At 48.8% G+C, this 19320-nt stretch overlaps 1 protein-coding gene across 2 annotated transcripts; it reads left to right on the forward strand.

Moving 5' to 3' along the window:
- Positions 1–12494: 12494 nt before the first annotated feature.
- On the forward strand, positions 12495–15777 carry IRX5 (iroquois homeobox 5). 2 transcript variants are annotated; one of them, XM_080351969.1, is made up of 3 exons: positions 12495–13137; positions 14309–14714; positions 14890–15777. In XM_080351969.1, the coding sequence occupies exons 1-3, from the start codon at positions 12889–12891 to the stop codon at positions 15654–15656; spliced, it is 1422 nt and encodes a 473-aa protein (XP_080208095.1). In that variant the 5' UTR covers positions 12495–12888; the 3' UTR covers positions 15657–15777. The 2 variants fall into 2 exon arrangements, with proteins under 2 accessions (XP_080208095.1, XP_080208094.1); XM_080351968.1 differs by having other exon boundaries at positions 12746–13137; positions 14893–15777.
- Positions 15778–19320: the final 3543 nt, after the last annotated feature.

The following is a 19320-nucleotide window of genomic DNA, read 5'->3' on the forward strand; positions in this document are numbered from 1 at the left end:
TGTTGAGTTTGGTATCACGGAGCTGTTACCTAGGAAAAGGAGATGTGGTTAAAAGAAACATCAGAACTGGCATCCAGCCCTCAACAGTCTCCCTCTTCCTCACCACTGTCACAGCTGGCCAAGGAAACAAAAGGTACAGAAACAAAGAGAACAGGCAGAGAATGCGGGATGTGTAAAATAACACTAAGCCTTAATTTCCAAGAGCCCCAAATTCTCCTGATATCACTGCTATATATTTGAGGGTACTACTCCCTCCCTCACCATTAATGGTTCTCCAATATTTTGTGAATCCCAGGTGTTACACACAAGCCATTTCAATCTACAATTATTTACTGTTGTAACCCTCTCAAATGTATATCACTCCCATTTGAAAATTAGCAACGTTAAAAACAGGAGCATTTCTCACATTGCAGAGCTGCCATTTAACTCTCAGTGCCACAGGTTCTCCAGTGCATCCTGAAATACTTTCTGACTGTGCTGAAGAGATGACATTTGGAAAAAATCACCTGTGTGCTGATTGGAAAACATCCTTCTGAAGATTTCCACAAGCGGCTTGGATGCAATTGAAGTCAGTCCTCAGAAAAAAAAGAAAAGAAAGTTGTCTTTGTGCCCAAACATGCTCACTTGCTCACTCAATGCTTCTGGCTATGACATTATTTCATAATTGACACATTGCGCACAAACACCCCAAGAAAATATCTTTTAGCATACGTCTGGATCACATAGCTATTTATACCCAGTGCTTTTGCAGAGCCATCCCAATGCTGCACAATGTTCTCGAATACAAATGACAAATTGATCCTTTCCGATGAGAATTCTTTTTAGTGTTCAATATTTTTAATGTTAAAAAAAATTGTACCTCAACGTGGTCTTTAATCTAATCCTCACCCTGAACAATTGAAGTGCATTTGTACTAATCTATTAGATGCTTTTCCACACCACACCTATAAATGCACTGCATAAATTACAGTAATTTAAATTAATTACTATTTGAAAATTCTCATTTGGTAAGAAGCATGCAGTGTTGCAAAGCACCAGAAAGAAAAACGTGCACCACAGTAACCAAGTTTTCCTAACACAGTATATCTAGGTTCTCATAAACCAGCTATTCTAAATTGTTAAAGGATAAGAATATTACACCGATCACACAGAACACACATCAATATGCCAAATAAGTCAGTAATATGAAATTAAATCTAAAGTTTTATTTAGATACATTTCCATACCCATATATGCTGAATCTACTTAAAACATAATCAGGCTGGCTGAAGAATAGTATTGCAAAAGACATTCACACCAATAGTAATTCTATCTCTGCCTTGGATAACTTGCATTTTTCTCTTTAAGCACCTGATGTGCTGAAATGCACTGAAGAAAAAGAACTTGGGGAAAAAAGAAATTAAAAATGAGGAAAAAAGTTCTTTTGTTCCATTACTCCACATATTACTACTGTTTAAGGACTGATGACTTGTTTAAGACTGAACATTTCAACCACCTAACAGTAAAGAATGAAAAGCTTCTTGCTACGAGCTAAAAAGTCAGTCTTTACCATGCTCCTTGAAGAGCTCATTTTCACATTACTCAGGCTTCATTATGCTGAATCAATATTCGTTTAGTCACTGGGGTTATTGACATATTTTAAAATAAAAGTATACCCTTCAGCTACTGCACTCATTACGGGTAATTTGTCTTGTCAGGGAGCAGGGAATATTATCCCAGTCTTTCAGGGGCTGACAGCCCATGGAAATACCTCCCCTTGGTTACAACTGTAAATAATTTTAAGGTAAAATATTGAAAAATCAATGACTGTTTCCTGCAATCTGTCACAAACAAATCAATCATAATCTGCACAGCCAGAGAGTATGATTTGAAGGAGATGAGAGCAGATGTAATTCTTGGCTGGAATCTCTCATTTCAAAATCACTTCACATAATGGTGTCATCATTTAAACACTTAGCAGTCACTGCAACTGCCACTCATAACATCTACTTGGACAAAACCGCAAGGAAGAGGAGGAGAAATGCCATTGCTGCTCTGTAAACAAACACTTCATTTAAATGATTGCAACACTAGCAGATTTCACAGATGTAACAGCCAGGCTTGTCTCTCCACGGAAGTCCAAGTCCTTTTCCTTCTCAATGGAAGATTGTCTATCAATTAGCCTCTCAAAACACAAAGCACTTTAAAACAAAACTGGGCTTCGCAAAAGGTAAGCAATAACATCTAGTACTGATATTAATTTCTTAAAATATTTCAATTTAATTCACTCCAAATTGCTCATAACAGAATTACACATCAAATTCTTAAGAGATTAAGAAGGGAGAAATGCCTGAAGTACCTTTGTCTTTTTAAGAGCAATATGGATTTCAATGCTGCTTTGTCCTCTACAGGTTACTTTTCACATCTAATTTTCATTAAGCACACACTGACTCAACTTTAGTGTAGGTAACCACTGCACAGTACAGGGAAAAGAAAGTCATAACCTACATAAATTAATTGATAATATATTGTCAGCTTGCACTCAAAGAGATTAACTGTTGTATATGGAATTACATTTGTATAAAAGATCAATTTATACATAAAGAATTAACCACTGTGCAGTCAAAATACTATAAACTGTTCTTTGTAAATCTGAATCATTTGCGTAAAACTAATCTGTTTTTATAGAGTAACTCTAATGCTTGGACTGAAATTATTTCCTCATTTGACCCCCTCACCTCCCCCTAGACTACATTTTCACCTTGACACTACAGCGTGCAAGAGACTCCTGTGCAGATCACTCAAGACAAAAAAAGCAGCAGACAGGATGAAATCGTTGTGTCACTGCAACCGTGGGCCTAAGTCTGCATTCCTTGCACAAACAACATCGCAAACGCTCATGGAGTGTTCCACTCCAGAGTCTATAATTTGAGCTCTTAATCTTTAACGTGCAGAGCCCGTTATCACATATTCATTTTAATCACATTAACCTTACCAAGTCATATTTCTGAATATTTATCTCACAACTGTGAGACTAAGAAAAAAAAAGTGCAATCAAAAAGACGAAATTATTTTCTCTTTTCTTGAAAAAAAAACAAAAACCCAACAAACAAACCTCCCTTAATACTGTTTTTAAAAATGAAAGAATAGGGCATATTGTACATCTAAGTAAACCTCACCAAGGTTTGCCTTCCTTTAAAGTAGGCTTTAAGTCTCTTTATCGTCTACATGGAAAACACACATCTCTAACTCTTTATTGATACACATCAAACCCACTATTGTTTGTAGCAGCTGGACAGACTCTTTCTTAGCAAAATAAACCATTAAAAAAAAGAATCTGAAGTCTTAGACCAGAAGAAATGATTACTGCCTGAGAGACTAAGTAAGGGCAGGGAAACTGCAAATACCAGCGGTGAACTGAATCAGCTTCTCCTGGGGAAAGGCCACTCTGCTGGGAAAGGAGGCGGCAGGAGGCAGAGGGCAAGTAATTGCTAAAAAGAGCAGCTCCTAGAAATGAGTGGCAGTTCCTCACTTTTTCCCTGGATGAGATCTAGAATGAAGCTATTCAACGGAGAGACAGCCTCAGGCTCATCAGCCCTTTTAAACCCCCTCCCTGGCCAGCCCCCACTCACTGCATGAAGCCGTTCTGGGGGGAAGCCGTGTGCCATACTGAACGTGTCGGCAGCTTTCCCCAGTGCCATTCCCCTGAGCCAGATTGTTATTTCTTGTGACAATCACCTAATTAGGTGGGTCAAGAATCACAGAAGATAGAAGAGACCCATTCCTCCTACAAGCCAGTTCTCCTATTTGTAAAAATGAAGGCAATGACTCTTCCCCTCCATTGTAAGGCATTTAATAAACGCTAATAACAATTGAGTCAGTCACATCTTCCAGACAACACTGTCACATCTTTTCTTGCAACATTTGAGAAATATTGGGCTCAGGAGGAAGCTCCCACACGTTCCAGACAGAAAAAGACTCACAGTGTCCATCCTTGGATGCAAGAGGTCACAGAGGGCTGCGCCACCTCAGACATTTCACAACGAGGGAAGCCCCAAGAAGAAAGAGCAGCACATGCTGCGGCACTACAGATGTTCACAGAGTTCATGGGTCAGCACCACAAGTGCTGTTTTCTGCTGGACAAAGCATTAAGACGCCATAACAGCTATGAGGACAGTGAAGTCTTTCTCGTTAAGAAGTTGAACTAGCTTCAAATTCTTGAATGAAAAGGTATTTTTCTTCATTTTGTCTTTCCCAAGAGACAAAAAAAAAATATACAGGTTATGGAAAGAGCTGAAGAAAGATGAGACTGGCTTAAAAAAGCTAGTTGTATTTCCTCTAGCACCTACCTTCTTGATTTATTACTTTCACTCATGATGTTCATTTAAGCCACTAGTATATATTCATTTATTTAATGCAGCTCCAAGTGATCAGCGAACAATAAAGCAGTGTGTAGTTACATCATGCAATATTACTGATATTATACTATTATCGATACTCTACCTAATGAAGTTTTACAGCCTTCATGTTTGGGTGTTACGGAAAGAAGAATTATCCTACTTCAAAATAGCTCTGGCCTTCCAACAGTTCTTCCCTTCTTTAGCTTTGCTAAGCAAAGCTTAGTGTCACTGAGCTCATCTGGAAAGGGCAAAAAAGGAAGAAAATAAAAGCATATTTACTACAATGCTTGTCATCTGCACCACATGATTTTCTTAACAGAAACAGGATTAAAGCTGATGTATCTGGAAACATTAATTCTGCATTTTGTTAGAGACAGAATCTAGTACCACAAAGGAAAATACCACTGCTGTAATGCCTTACTTAATGAATCATAACACACACAAAACAAATTACTTACCATTAGTGCTGAATAGGACTTAATATGGTTAAAAAGAGCTGCAAGCCCAGACGCATTCTGGCTTTGTACGAGGTCTCTCCCTGTACTCAGGCGGGTATGGGATGGGATGGACTGCTGGATTCATTTTCACACAGAATCACAGAATGTTAGGGATTCGAAGGGACCTCAAGAGATCATCTAGTTTCCTCATCATGGACCTCACTGCATCGTCTCTTGGCTACATTCTGTAAGGGCAAAAAAATGGACATATGGGAACAGGGACATGGAACAAAAGATATTTGTTACTAATTGAGACAGCAGGTTTCTCTTGCAAACAAGGATTACAGACTGAGCAATGCCAGAGTTTCTTCACCCATTGATCTAGCACACATATTTAATCCTACAGACACTATGTTATTGCCACATCCCACTGGATGCTGTTCAGTTCTGCATTTTCTAAGAAGCTCACCATAAACAGGTGCCTATGGAAATGTGGTGGTATTTAGCTAATGATTCAGTAATAGTATTAATAACTTGCTTTTGCTCAAAAGCACAACAGTCTAAATATGCGTATGGACACCAATTTAAATCCGAACATTTCTGAGAAAAGCAAAGGGTCCTAGTGAGGTAACCAGAGGCAGGGAGGTTACATGAACACATCTGGGTCATACAAAGTGAACAAGGATGTCCTGGATCCCTTTATCAAGTCTTCCCATCATCACCTCAGCCAGCATCAAAGTCTCTCAGCGATTCTGCAGCCTCGTCTCAGACAACTATCTGGGTGAGCTCAGTTTAAAGTTTACTAGGGACCCAGTAGCACAGTTTATACCACAGAGAATATCAGCTGAGTTTTAACTGAATCAAGAAATTAAATACAGAAATAAACTTATGAAAAAGAGAAAGAATACCTTGAAAATAACTTCGGAAACCTGGGCTCTAGGGAGCTGCCCTCTTCTCGAGGGGCATCCACATAACCTACCGCCCACAGAAGCTGGGAGAGGGAAAGGTCCTCCCTACACAACAGCTGGGAGGTCAGCACAAAGTAATTCCTGCACCGCCAATATCATAAAGAAGTTGTAGGCACCTTTTTATAATGACAGAGTATTCTTAATAAAAGCTTCAAGCAGGTTTTATAGCTGCATATTATCCAATGAAACCAGTAATAAACAGCACTGTAGTGTTATTTAGTGCAACTCCAATACGCCAAGAGTCGCAACCCCGGTGTTATTTATCACACAGGCTAAAATGTTAGTTCTTGGCTTTACAGTAGCAGCCAACCCTGTAGCTATTTTATCCCAGCACACTGCCATCTGGATATTGATACTTTGCTACGGGATATGAAAGAGAAGAGCATAGTTACCTAATACAGCTTAATTGAAAACAGAGGACCTGCATATCACACCACACATTATTCTATACAAAATTAAATCTGAAGGGCATGAAAAGTTCTGTAGATGCCAGCAAAGAATATTTCAGGGATAAACACTGGGCTCTTGATCTGCAGTAGAAATGCTGAGAAAAAGATGTGCTTATGAAAAAAAAAAAAAAGCTAGTTTTTCACTCTGTCGGAGAGAAAAAGAGCATCTCTTTTGGGTAGAGTAAGAGAGTGATCACTCACAAGTTTGTTAATAAAGTCTCTGTTACAATGACCCACATTCATTTCTAAAGGTCTAACCAGTTTGGTTTTTCCCTCAATTATTTACACAGTAAAAAACAAAACAAAACCAAACATACCCAAACAAACAGAACCTGTTCTGGCTCTACAAATTCGTTCACTTTAGCCTGTAGAAAACAGCTTTAAGAATCATTCGCATCTGCATAACCGTGTTAAGGAACAGAAACTAAAAAGCTCTAATATTAATAAAGTTGAGAAATTATGAACTGTCTGAAATAATTCTTTGGGTGTAAGGCTAGAAAGGGTCCTTGACTTTGTTTCTACTCAAAGAAGTAACGCCAAACTCTTGCAAACACTGGTCGTAAGGACTGCAAATTTATGTAAGTACGACAGATAAAATACAAACTCTTTTGAACATGATGCTGCTATGAAAAGGCACCCAACTGTAACCCCCACACCGAAGGCCAGAATCCCACTCTGGGAGTTCCCACCATGCTGCAGCACCTGCACTCAAAAGGGAATTTGCCACCGTATGGAAAACTATCGGCACATGTACGCCCCAAAAAATGGCATGGGAAGCCACAGCCATCCTTCCCACTGAGGTGCTCCTCTTCCACAAGAAGGAGCCAACTAACAGAAGATGGGGCTTGCTTTAAGTGAAAAACTTGTTTAGACACGAAAAAAGAGCAGGTTTTCATCTTTTTCTGCTAAAGTCAACGATTAGGAGAGTCTATTTTTTGCATATGCCCATGGAAATGTAAGCAAAATAAACTTTAAAGACATTCTTAACTTAGTTCATATTATGCCAACAAACTCAAGCAAATCACAGCGTTTAAGTTAATTGCAGGAAACTGAAATACAGTTTCAGGTTGTCCCACGATACTGTCAAGATCTTTGGAGTCACATGTTCAATACAATAACTACGTGCTTAAAAGGCTTGCCAGCTGCACTTCTGTGTATGGTTTTACTCCACATACTAAACAGGTTTGCTGATGCAATTTCAAAATTACTGAAACCGATAATCAGCTTTCTTTTAGCAGACAAAAAGTCATTTTACTTACAAAGGCTTGCTGAGAAAAAAACAAGAGTTTGCCTAAGCCACCTAATATCCAATTGCTAGACACAGCAGAGTTATTCTAAGTGTTCACAAGTTTACACCTCAGTCTCGGAGCACAAATGCAGCGAGTGCCAACAAGTAGAGTCTCGGGTACAGTACGTGCAGGCACAAGAAACAACAGCGGAGTGAGGGGCGTCCTGCAGAGCTCTGCGGGGTCACTCACCCAGGCCCAGAGCCACCCAACACCGGCCAGTTCTGACCCTGGAACCCCCGGCTCTTCACCTCGGGGAAGCAGCAGCAGCAACACACACACGAGTATCTGCAGGAGCGCAGCCCCAAGTTTTACTGCCGATGCTTCAGCCAATATTTCAGCTGCATTGTTTTAGCTCTTGCTCAGCTAATAATGTATTGATTTAACAGAGAAAAATACAAGCCCCTCCTTCCTCTTTTGCACGCTAATTAGTTTTTACTTCCATGGTAGTACAAAGGTGTGAAAAGGAAATTTTTTTTCTCTTCATGCTTCATTAAAAAGATAAAGTTCACACATATTTATTTTGTTCTGTTACTATATGAGTTGTTAATACTTTTAAATGCACTGTATAAAACACCGCCTAGCAGATGTTTCCAGCAGCAATTTCCACTGTCATCTTAGTATTTTGTTTATAAGGACAGCTTTAAATGAACCAGAGTATCTAGGAGGGGAATGATATTATTATTATTATTATTATTATTATTATTATTATTATTATTATAGATTCCCTTTAACATCACATACAGATCTCTCAGGAATATGTTCACAAATTGAACTGGAGAAACAAATTATTCAGTAAGTGTCTAAGGTCAGGTACTCTGATTAAGAAATATCAAAAAGGTTTTGAGAAAACAGCCTCCTTCTCATCTATCCCTGTAAAAAGAAGAAAAAAAAAAAGTTGAAATGATCTCCTAATGCATCTCCCTTCATAATTCATGCCGAAAGATGACATTTTCTCAGGATCTTAATTAAGATAATGATGAACACCTGTGTCGGCATTCTTTGGCAAGACAGCATTATCCATCATAATCTTTTAAGTACTCTCAAAAAAACCCAACAAAATCGTATGACGGAACCAATCTGTTGCCTCTTCTTGCACTAAGTTTTACATCTCAGACACACACAAGAACGATTAGATCTTTAAATACTGCAATAAAAGCAGGATCGTTAGATTTTAAACTTTCAAGAGAAAGTAGCTATTAAAGTAATTAAATTAAGGTGTATCATATCCAAGATGCTCAAGTTTAACTCCATGCGCCACAAGCCACCTGCAGTTAGAGACTAACCGTGGCTGTGTTTTTAAAATACAGTTTGCTGTTATTTTGAAGATCACCCTGCCCCTTTTCCCCCTCCCAGAAAATATTCACAGATGATTTCTATTATATGTTCATGCATTCATTTATTAAGTTATTTTACACTGTACCACGTATATTTGCACACCCTAAATGAAATTACACAAATGAAACCAGGGTAGAAAAACAAATATCCAAGTTCAAATATTGCTACATTTTGGGTCACCACATTTTATGCAGTCATTTCAAACCCAAGTTCCCCTCATGTCAAAAACCCTACTGGAGCCGGACTGCTAAAGTAAGCAAAGACCGTTTTAAACAGCTTTGCAGGACCAGTCCATCAGACTGAGGGCTATAAAAACAGTGACCTACCTTATTTATTTACACAAGCTCAAATAAAATTCACAAGCTTTAATTTAAATACAGTGAAGAGTGCACAGCCAGTCTGTAAATCCTACCCATTGTTAAGTAAGAAGTGAATGGTAAATGTTTCTTCTATTGCATTAAGGGTTCCAAGAAATTATGACAAAAATAAAGTACAAAATGTTAATATCAACTTGCACTTACATCATTTCACTGGCAGCTGCAAAGCAAACACGTGATATTAAGAACTTATCCATACCTTCAAATGTACATACCTTAAGTAAAAATTGAGAGAAGCGAATGTATCCCCAAGCCACACATTTGTTAACAAAACTGATAAAAACTGCAAAACCAAACATCTTGAAACAAACTTCTTACTGCCTTTTAATCAAAGAGCTGAAAAGTCTTGCAAAGCAGATTAGTCTTAGGCTTTCACATTTTAATATGCTTCTATCAGAGGAAGAAGTTGCTGTGACTAGTCATTCAGTAGAGCTATCAATGTGCAAATAAAGCAGAAAATAGAGACATCCTTAAGAAATGAGTCTCAAATTTGATATAAAGTGAAGGTGACAACCACAGCAAGAGAACTATAAACTAAATGTTTCAATATCTCGAAGAATTATCTACAGTTCTTTTAAAACTGCAAGTAATATAATCGTGGTATAATGTAGTGAAAATGTCAGTTTGATAGACACAGTCCTGATGGCTTTAGAGTCCTATCGCTACCGTTTATTAATCAGCTCTGGTATTATGCTGCAATGCATGAAAGTATGCATGAACTCACCACAGCTTCCAAAATGTACGCCTATAGAAGCAAGATTAGTAGAACATCAGAAATAAAGAGGGTAATTTTACATGACATTAACCTTACCTCCTCCTCAAAAAAGTCAGATGCCATGGGAAGATGGTTAAAACTTCTGCTTCTCCCTACAAAGAAACAGGCAAGGAAAAGCGGTTACTCATTCTACTCACGTATGAAATGAATATTAAATGTCTAAAACTTTACCAGGTGATACCTCACTCCTCGAACAAGGGGCATTGTCAGAAGATTGTGACAGAAGTGCTTTTCAGTGCAAAAAGAAACGCGGCGCTTCAGAGCGAGAGCTAAAATTAACCCAGGGACAAACATCAGTGACACCGAGCAGCTGAAAACTGATGAAAGTGCACACCTGTGTGGAGTGAGCATGTAAGAGAGTGTGCGAGCCCCTTCCCGGCTACCGGGGGCACAACCACATGGATTTTAAGAGAGAAAACACCGTGCACTCCCAAGCAAGAAAAACAAACACCAAAACAAATATTTTAAAAAAAAATAGTTAAAAAAAAAAAAAAGGCGCGGTGAAGGAGGGAAGCGCCAGACAAAGCGCTGCTCGCCAGCAGCACCGAGGAGGGTGCCGAGGCCCAGCTCGCCGCGCCGAGCTCCCGCAAGCCGCTCCCGCGATCGCCGCCTTACTACGGCGCCCGTGGCGGACGGCGCGGTCGTGCCCTGGGGCTCGGTGCGGGGAAATTCGGCCCCGGGACCGCGGCCGAAAGCGGCTCCGGCGCCGCCGCGTCCCCAGGAGTGCCCGTCCGTGGGGCAGCGCCACGCCCGTCCGGCAGGGGGCGCCGCAGCGCGGCGGGGCAGCGCCGCCACGGAAACCCGCGGCGCCGCCGTCCCGCGTTGCGGAGGGACGCGCTGCAGCCCCGCTTGCTCACCTCGCCGGCCGGCGCCGGCCCGACCCGCCGCTGCCACAGGCTGAGCGGAGCCCAGCTGGGCTGGGCCGGGAAGCGGCTGCCTCAGCCCGCAGCGCCTCCGCGTGCCGTCCTTTCAGCACCGCTTCCGGACTCCCCGGCAACAGCGCCGCGTGCAGCCACCGCCCCTCCACACCCCCTCCTCCCCGTGCTGACGGACAGCTCGCGCGGCCAATAGAATAAGGGGAAGACCAGCTCCCGGTGGGAGGACAGCCAATTATACGCCGGGAGGGGCGGGGGCGGGACTGACGGGGCCACGGCCTGCTGGGTACTGTAGTGCGCCCCCCCCGCCGCCTCCCGGCCCCGGCCCTGCCGTGATTTTCCCCGGAGGCACCGGGGAGAGCGCTCCGTGCCCGCCCCGTCCCTTCTTGTCCTTCCCGTGGTTGCTCGGGAAGGCTCAGCCAGTGCCACACCGTTCGGCAGGGAGGCTGCGTCCGCTGCCGCCGGGACGGAGTCCCAGAGGGACGGACGGTGCGGCGCGGCGTCGATGTCGCCTTCTCGGCGACCCAACCCGCAGAGCTCCTGCCCCGGCCCGTTTTAAAGCACACACCCCCTCCCCTCGTCTCCGCGTCCGGCTCGCTGGGGCCGGCGGCGAGAGGAATTACGGCCGAGATGCAAAAGTTGCAAGAAAACAAAATAGATGAGATAAATCTAATTAAATCGCCCGCCTCCCCGGTGCGAGGCGGGTCCCGGGTGGCCGGGGGCGCGGAGCCGCGGCGCAGGTTTCGCGGCCGCGGGGGCAGGGCCATGCCTCAGCCGCGAGGGGAAAAAAAAAAAGTCAGAAGGGTATAAATCGGGATATGTTCCTGTTGGGAAATATATCTGATGGAATCAAAGGAGATTACATCTCCCGATCGGCAGGGATTTATCCCGGTTCATATGGTTTTAATCTGCTTTCGCCTCGACCCTTTTATGATCCGGGGAGGGGAGGATACCGGTGTATTCTTTAGATCCGCGGGCAAACCCTCACTGTGAACGATTTCTGCAGCCCCATCTCCGCCCCCACCGCTCCCCCTCCGATCCCCCTTCTCCCGGGGCCGGCGCAAACCCGCCGCAGCTCCGCTCGCATAAGCGCCGCAACAGGTCCGGCGGTGGGGCGGCCCCGGCGCGGCTCCCGCCCCGACAGTGCGACCGGCTGCACATCCCAGCGCTGCGGGACCGGCCCGGGCTGCGGCGCGGCGCTTCCCCGCCGAAAGTCGCCTTTTTTTTGTTTAGAAGAGAAAAACTGCCACCACAACACAACCCCCGTATATTCCACCTTCAGTGATTTAGTGGAGGGAGGGGCAGGGGGCAGAGAGCAAGAGGAGGGGTGGCTGAGCAGAGGGGGAGTCGGACGGCTAATAAATCTTATATATTTTTTTTTCATATATTGATTGGCTTGCATTCCGGCGCAGCGCGGCTCCGCACGGTATTTAGCACATGCAGAAAGTTGAAGCTGATCTTAAATGGCTCGGAGGTGACTGCAATCCAGGAGCCGGCGCACTTGAGCCTCTGAGCGCTGGGGAGGGCCGAGGGAAGCGCGGAGCCCTCCCGCTGGTTGGGCCCGGCCGCGGCAGCCCAGCGGGGTCCTGCCAGTCCTTCCACTGACAACACCCCGCGAAGGAGGAGCCTCGCCGGGCCGCGCAGAAGGCGTCAGGAGCTGCGATTTCCAACTTAGCATCTTGGCAGGACCCTTCGGAAAGCGAGAGCGAGGAGGAAGGGGGGAAAAAAAAAGCCCCCCGGTGCAGGGAGGGAGAGAGTGCGAGGGAAAAAAAAAAAAAAAAAAAAAGAGAGGGGGAAGCGAGGGGGGGAGAAAAAGGAGGAAGCGGTGCCAGGCTGCAGGCGAGCGCGGAGCAGCAGCCCCGGCAGAGAGCAAGGTGCCGCCGCTGCCCAGCTGGCGAGGGCGGAGAGGCTCCCGCGAAGCCCCGGCCGCAGCGGCCCCAGCCCGGCAGCGCGGCCGCTCCCTCCCGGCGCCTTGGGCTCCCGGGTGTATGTACGCGCCTGGCCATGTCGTATCCTCAGGGTTACTTGTACCAGCCTTCAGCGTCCTTGGCTCTCTACTCGTGCCCGGCATACAGCACCAGCGTGATCTCCGGACCCAGGACCGATGAACTTGGGAGATCTTCTTCGGGCTCCGCTTTTTCCCCTTATGCCGGATCTACCGCCTTTACCGCCCCTTCCCCGGGTTACAACTCCCACCTCCAGTACGGCACCGACCCGGCCGCCGCCGCCGCCGCCGCCTTCACTTCCTACGTGGTAAGAGCAGCCGCGGGTCGCCGGTACCGCGCCGGGCACGGCGGGTTCCCGCGGGTGCCTGCCCCCCACCGCCCTTTCCTCCGGTCCTGCTTTTTGTTCCGATTTCATTTTTGAGATATCGGGGACAAAAGGGAGCACGGCTCCCCGCCTCGCCGCCCAACTTTCCCGCATCGCCGCCCTGTGCTGCCGCACACTGTTGCTGGCGGCGGGCAGGGCCGGGCGCGGGGGGAGCCGCCGGCACGGCCCGGGCGGTACGATACTGGGGCAGGCGGGGACCCATTTCGTTCTCTCAAAAAAAAAAAAAAAAAGAAATTTAATAAAACAGCAATAGTAATTCCGCAACAACTACCTAGTTGCGGTTGAAAAAGGGAATTAAGGCAGCAGTGGCCGGCGATGGGAGAAATCCGGACGATAAACCCGGCAACTTTCCCCTGCACGGCGGTAATTAGGCTGTTTAAATATTGCAGAGTCCTAATCCCATGGCCGCGAGCCGCTCCGCGGGCGCTGCGCGGGGACGGAAGGGCAGGCAGGGAAGACAGGGCGCTGCGCGGCCGTGCGCGCCTGCGGGGCACCGCGGGGCCGGCCCGGGGCATCCCCGCCGTGGAGCCGCGGCCGCCGCCAGTGCCCCGCAGATCCCCCAAAAACCCGGGGAGTTTTGCTCAGTGTCTCCTCGCTGTTTAAGGTCTAGGCAGAGTTTCACAGTTTCTTTTTTCTGTCTTTCATTCTTTCTGTTGTCTGTGGGGTTTTTTTTCTCTTTTTCTACCTTCTCTATTTTTTTTCCTTCTCCCGCCCCTGGTCTGGCAGAGGAGCGGCCCAGCCCGGCCGCCTGGGCCCGGCAGGTTGCCCGCCGCGATCGCAGCCCGGGGGGGAAGGAACGAGTGCCCCCACCGTTGACCGCCCCCCCCCCCTCGCCGGGGTCCCCACTTGCTTTTCCGCGCTTGTCTTTGGGCGAGAAGCGCCGGATTGCTGCAAGCGGCCAGGGGCCGGGGCGAGCCCCCAGGCCCTTCCGCCTGTTCTCCCACGAAGGAGCTGGAGGAGAAGCCAGGCAGGGCCCGGCGGCGGGGCGCGGGCAGGGGCGGCAGGCAGGCCCTGGCGCTGCCCTTGCCGTGTCATTGCCGCCCCGCGGCCGCCTGACCTCGCCCCGCGGGGCCGCTCTCCCCTCTCTCCCCAGGGCTCGCCCTACGACCACACGCCGGGCATGGCCGGTTCCCTGGGGTACCACCCGTACGCGGCGCCGCTCGGCTCCTACCCCTACGGGGACCCCGCGTACCGCAAGAACGCGACGCGGGACGCCACGGCCACCCTCAAGGCCTGGCTCAACGAGCACCGGAAAAACCCCTACCCCACCAAGGGCGAGAAGATCATGCTGGCCATCATCACCAAAATGACCCTCACCCAGGTCTCCACCTGGTTCGCCAACGCGCGACGGCGGCTCAAAAAGGAGAATAAAATGACTTGGACGCCGCGGAACCGCAGCGAGGACGAGGAGGAAGAGGAGAACATCGACCTGGAGAAAAACGACGAGGACGAGCCCCAGAAACTGGAGGAGAAGGGAGACCCCGGAACGCCGGACACCGGTAGGCAGTGGGCTCGGCCTGTCCCCCCGACCTGGCAGCCGGGGTGGGGGGACCCGCAGGACAGCGCTGCGGGCCTGGCGGCTGTTTGGGGCGGCGAAGTGGGTGCGCGGTTTTGGGGGCGCAGGGCGAGCCCAAGAGCTGCCCCCTACCCTTTCTGTCCTTTCCCCCCCTGCAGGAGCCGCGGATCCCAAGGCAGTACCAGGCTGCGAGCGCCTCCAGGAGTCCCCCGGCCCCCGGGAGGCCGAGGGCGGCCTCAGCGACTCGGATTGCAAAGAGCCGGCGGAGGAGCGGCTCGACGGGCCGCACGCTACCCCCAAGGCGCCCGGCTCTTCCCCGCTGGGCCCTTGCCCGGCGGGCCGCGGGCTGCCGCCTGCGGGCGGCGAGGAGCCCCAGCCGTACCGCCCGCCCTCCGCCGCCGCCGGGCCGCTGCACGCCGCCGACCTGCACCCGCTGCTGCCCGCCGCCACCGGCGCCTCCGTCATCCACTCGCCGCAGCAGGCGGCCCTCGCCAAGCCCAAGCTCTGGTCGCTGGCCGAGATCGCCACCTCGGCGGACAAGGCAAAGGAGGCTGGCGGCGAGGCGGCGCCCCCCGGCCCCGCTGTGCTGGGCGGCGGCGGCCCGTCGCGTTCGCCGCCGCGGCCGCGCTCGCCGGCAGCGCAGTGCCCCTTCCCCAACGGGGCGGTCCTGCCGCGGCCGCTCTACTACACGGCGCCCTTCTACCCCGGTTACACGAACTACGGCTCCTTCGGGGCCCTGCACGGGCACCCCGCCGGCGGCCCCGCCGCCGCCGCCCCCGGGGCCCACTTCAATGGATTAAACCAGACTGTCCTCAGCAGAGCCGAGAGCCTGGCTAAAGACACTAAAATGATCAGGAGCCAGTCCCAAGTAGACCTTTGCAAAGACTCACCCTACGAACTGAAGAAAGGTATGTCCAACATTTAATATTGGCTTCTCGTCCTCAACCCTTCCGGGACTGTGGTTTTGTTATTTTTTTCTTTTATTTTTTTTTAATTTATTGAGAGAAATAATAAGTTGCTTTGGCAGTTATTTTTCCACTACCAAAAGAAAAACAAAACAAACAGAAAAAGGCCAGCTCCCCCCTCCCTCCCAGCACCCCCTTCAAAAGTTTATAGAGTCTATTGGAAATGGCTGGGTGGAAATGGCCCAGAAATGTCTTAACCAAGTGAAAAGCAAACGAGTGACATGTTCTCTCTCACACACACAAAGAAAGATTTGTATGAAATCTTATTCTGTATATTTAATGTAGCTTTTTGTATTTAAATTGATAATACAGTATCTTTGAAGTAAATTATGAAATCAAGACATCTGTACAGGCATTAATGTTGTTTTCGTAATATAAATATATACATTTCTGTGTCTTTTTCCGAATTGTTTCATAGTTTCAAAATATATATATACAAGTTTAATTTAATTTTTTATGCCTATTGGTTTTTTTCTTCCCTTGGGTGTGAGCTAAACTATAAGGCAAAAAAAAAAAAAAAGGAAATAGGTTATACTTATTAGATACAAAAACCTGCAGCCGCCTTTGTAAAATGCGAATATTTAATTAAAAGAGATTTTTAACAGAAACAAAAACACTCTTTTTTTTTTTTTTTTTTTTTTTGCAACGGGCAGATAGTACATAACTGCGGAAAAATGCACGTTTTAAAAGAGATGTGGGGCTCCGTTTAGGACGCTGCAGTAGTATCTGGAGCCTTTTTCAAAGTGCCTGGCGATTTCTGCAAGGCCGGGCTCCGGCAGAGCCCGCGGGGCCGGGGAGAGGCGAGCGGCAGCAGCACGACGGGGACAGGGACAGGGACGGGCGCGGGAGGGACACTGCTTCCGGACGTAGAGGCTTAAACCAGGCCATGCACAAAAGCACTTGTTAGAAACACCAAATCGAAGCGCAGTCCCAACTTTTAACCTAATTACTTCCAATCAGTGTCGTGTTTTATGCAAAGCAATCAGCCGGTGAACTTTGCTAATGAGTTCGATTTTCTGCCAGATTTAGCCCGCGTCGCTGCTGCAGAGGTGCTGCGGCGGTGTCGGGGCTGGGGATTGCACTGGCAAAGGCACTCGGTGCGGCGGGGGAAGCCTCGGCTCGTTCCCCCCCCTCCCCACCCCCGGCGTTGTGCACTGCTGCCCTCGGCCCAGGGGACGGCGCGGGCCGGGCGGCCGCGCAGCCCCGCGCAGGGCTGACCGCGGGCGCGGTGCTTCCCGGCGCTGGCAGGTAGGTGTCACACTCGGCCCGAGTTTGGCTCCTGCCGCCCGCTCGCCAGTGCGGGAGCCCCGCGGGGCCGCCGCGCTCCGCTCCGCGCAGCACCCGCGGCGGGTGGCAGACTGCGGCGGCCGGCGGGGCTGTGGACGCGGCGCTCCCAGCCACCAAACGTCCCCTGTGTACGGGGACAGAGAGCGCTTTGAGGCCTCTCAGCGCGTTTCTCTCGCTGCACAGCACAGGCCAGGGGGAGAGCGGGTGCCCGAGCGAGTTCGGTGCTCCCCTGCGGGTCTGGAACTTCAAACCACCGCCCGAGAATCAGTTCCCATCCGTGTCGGGATCCCGGTGGCCCGCGTCCCCTCCGAACAAATAATGGCAAGGAACTGTTCCAGCACCCAGCTCTGGGGACGGGTTTTTCCCTGCTCAAATCGGATTTTGTGGGTGTCAGTTGTATGCGAGCGCATCGACGCTGTTAACGTGATGGGAATGTCGCTGGGACCGTTGGAGCTGGTGCCGAGACACCCCTCCGTTTTGTTTGGTTTTTTTTTCTTGACGTGCCAGATAATTATTTTGTAATCTCTTCAACTTTGTCAGAGCCATTTACTAGCTGTAACAGGTTTATTCATGCATATTTACATTATACAGGATTTTAAATAGTAGTTTGTATTTTATGTTTTAAAGATGCGGTCCATGTTTACTTGATTATACATCTTTGTAGATAATCTGGTTTAAAATCAAAATTGTTTCAAGCTGAATGTGTAAAGAATCAGATATTCCTGGGATAATAGTATGTTATTTTGTCACTTTATAAATTATAAATGAATTTTTAAGAAATGCTCGAATACCTCGGTTGGATCTTTTATTTCCAGTCGGGGAGACCTGCAGGAAGGCGGGTTTTTTGCGCGGCAGTGAGCTTTATCAGACTCACTTGTTTTGTTTAAAACGGGAGAAAGTTTGCGTGGTGAGGGGCAGGGGCAGAGCTGTTCCGGGGCTGACGGAAAGACGCCCCCAGCCCGGGCCCCTCCCGGCACCCTGAGTCCCGGCGGACATCGCCTTTGGCTGAACTCGGCTGGAGCTCCCGAACGCCCTTCACTCTAGGGAGCCCACAGAGCCCCTCCGGACCGCGCTCCGGAGACAACAGGTCTCGCAATGGAACGACTGTCGCAAAATAAATAGGTTGTAATTATTTATCTAGCTGTGGAATTTTTTTTTTTTATTTTAAATCGTCTCTCTACCTTTCACAAGCTGATCTTCCTATCTCTGAAAAAGCTATTTTGCAAAGCAGCTTAGGAGCTTCGCTTGTTCAAAAGCCCTATTCCTTATAATCGGGGCTATTTTGAATAGCTCTATCAGCGATCTCAGTACGGTTTTCGTTTGATGTATAAATTGCTAAGGGAATTAACCGTTTACTTTAGGTTGCAGCCTGTCACTTATTTTAAACCACAACTATTATTGTAGCCCCATCGATTTCACACAACAATTTTATTCTTCTCCCTTTTCCCCTGCCACAGCCGACGTACTGTCTTTAACATAAGTGCGATTTTCTCAATTTCTTTTTTATAACAGGGCAGGGGTGAAGGGATCAGCGTCCGCGGTTGTTTTTTTTTTTTGTCTCTGGCATGTTAATTTGTTACTAAAATTTTTTTTGAGGATATCTTAAAATAAAAACAATGTCTGCTGCCAATTAAAGCTGCCATAGGTTGCTCGGGAGCTGCTCCGGAGAGGCCGGGAGCGACGCCTCACTCCGAAGCGGATCCCTGCCGCTTCCGCGGACGTTTGGGGACAGAAGGGTTTCGTCGCCGCGGCTGAGTGGTTTTGGGTCTGGCGAGGGGGAAGAGCGGAGCTGGCGGCGGGGCCCTGCGGGCCGGGCTCCCACCAGCGCGCATGGGAGCAGGTGCTCGCCCATGGGCGCAGGTGGGGACGGCCCAGCCTCCGCAGGGCGCCGCTCCGCGCCCGCGGAAAACAGCTCGCTCCTTTCTGCCCCCCTGTCGCCCAGGGCGGCAGCCCCCGATGCAGCCTTGATGGGGCGGGGGGGGCAGTGACCCACTCTGCCGGCTGCCCCGACGGTGCGAGTTGAGCAACGCAGGTGGCAGCGGGGTGCGGCGCACGGGTCGCCCTCTCCCGCAGGTGACACTCCCGGGGATTCGAGACCGTGGAGGGGCATGCGGCGGCTCCCGGCGGAAAGCTGCAGCTCTCGTCGGGGAGCCAGGGCAGCGCCCTCTCCACGCCCGGTCGACCCAGGCGCCCTTTCCCCGGGAAGGGGCTTCCCCGGGGAAACCCCCCAGATGCCCCGGGGCCTGGACGTGTGTGCCGGTGGGCCCGTTGCTTCCCCGGCTCGCCCGGGAGTAGGAGAGGGAGCCTGGGGCTGCAGCCAGGGGTCCCATCCACGGG

Source organism: Nesoenas mayeri (genome assembly GCF_963082525.1).
Source record: "Nesoenas mayeri genome assembly, chromosome: 12".
In the NCBI taxonomy this organism is placed as follows: Eukaryota; Metazoa; Chordata; class Aves; order Columbiformes; family Columbidae; genus Nesoenas; species Nesoenas mayeri.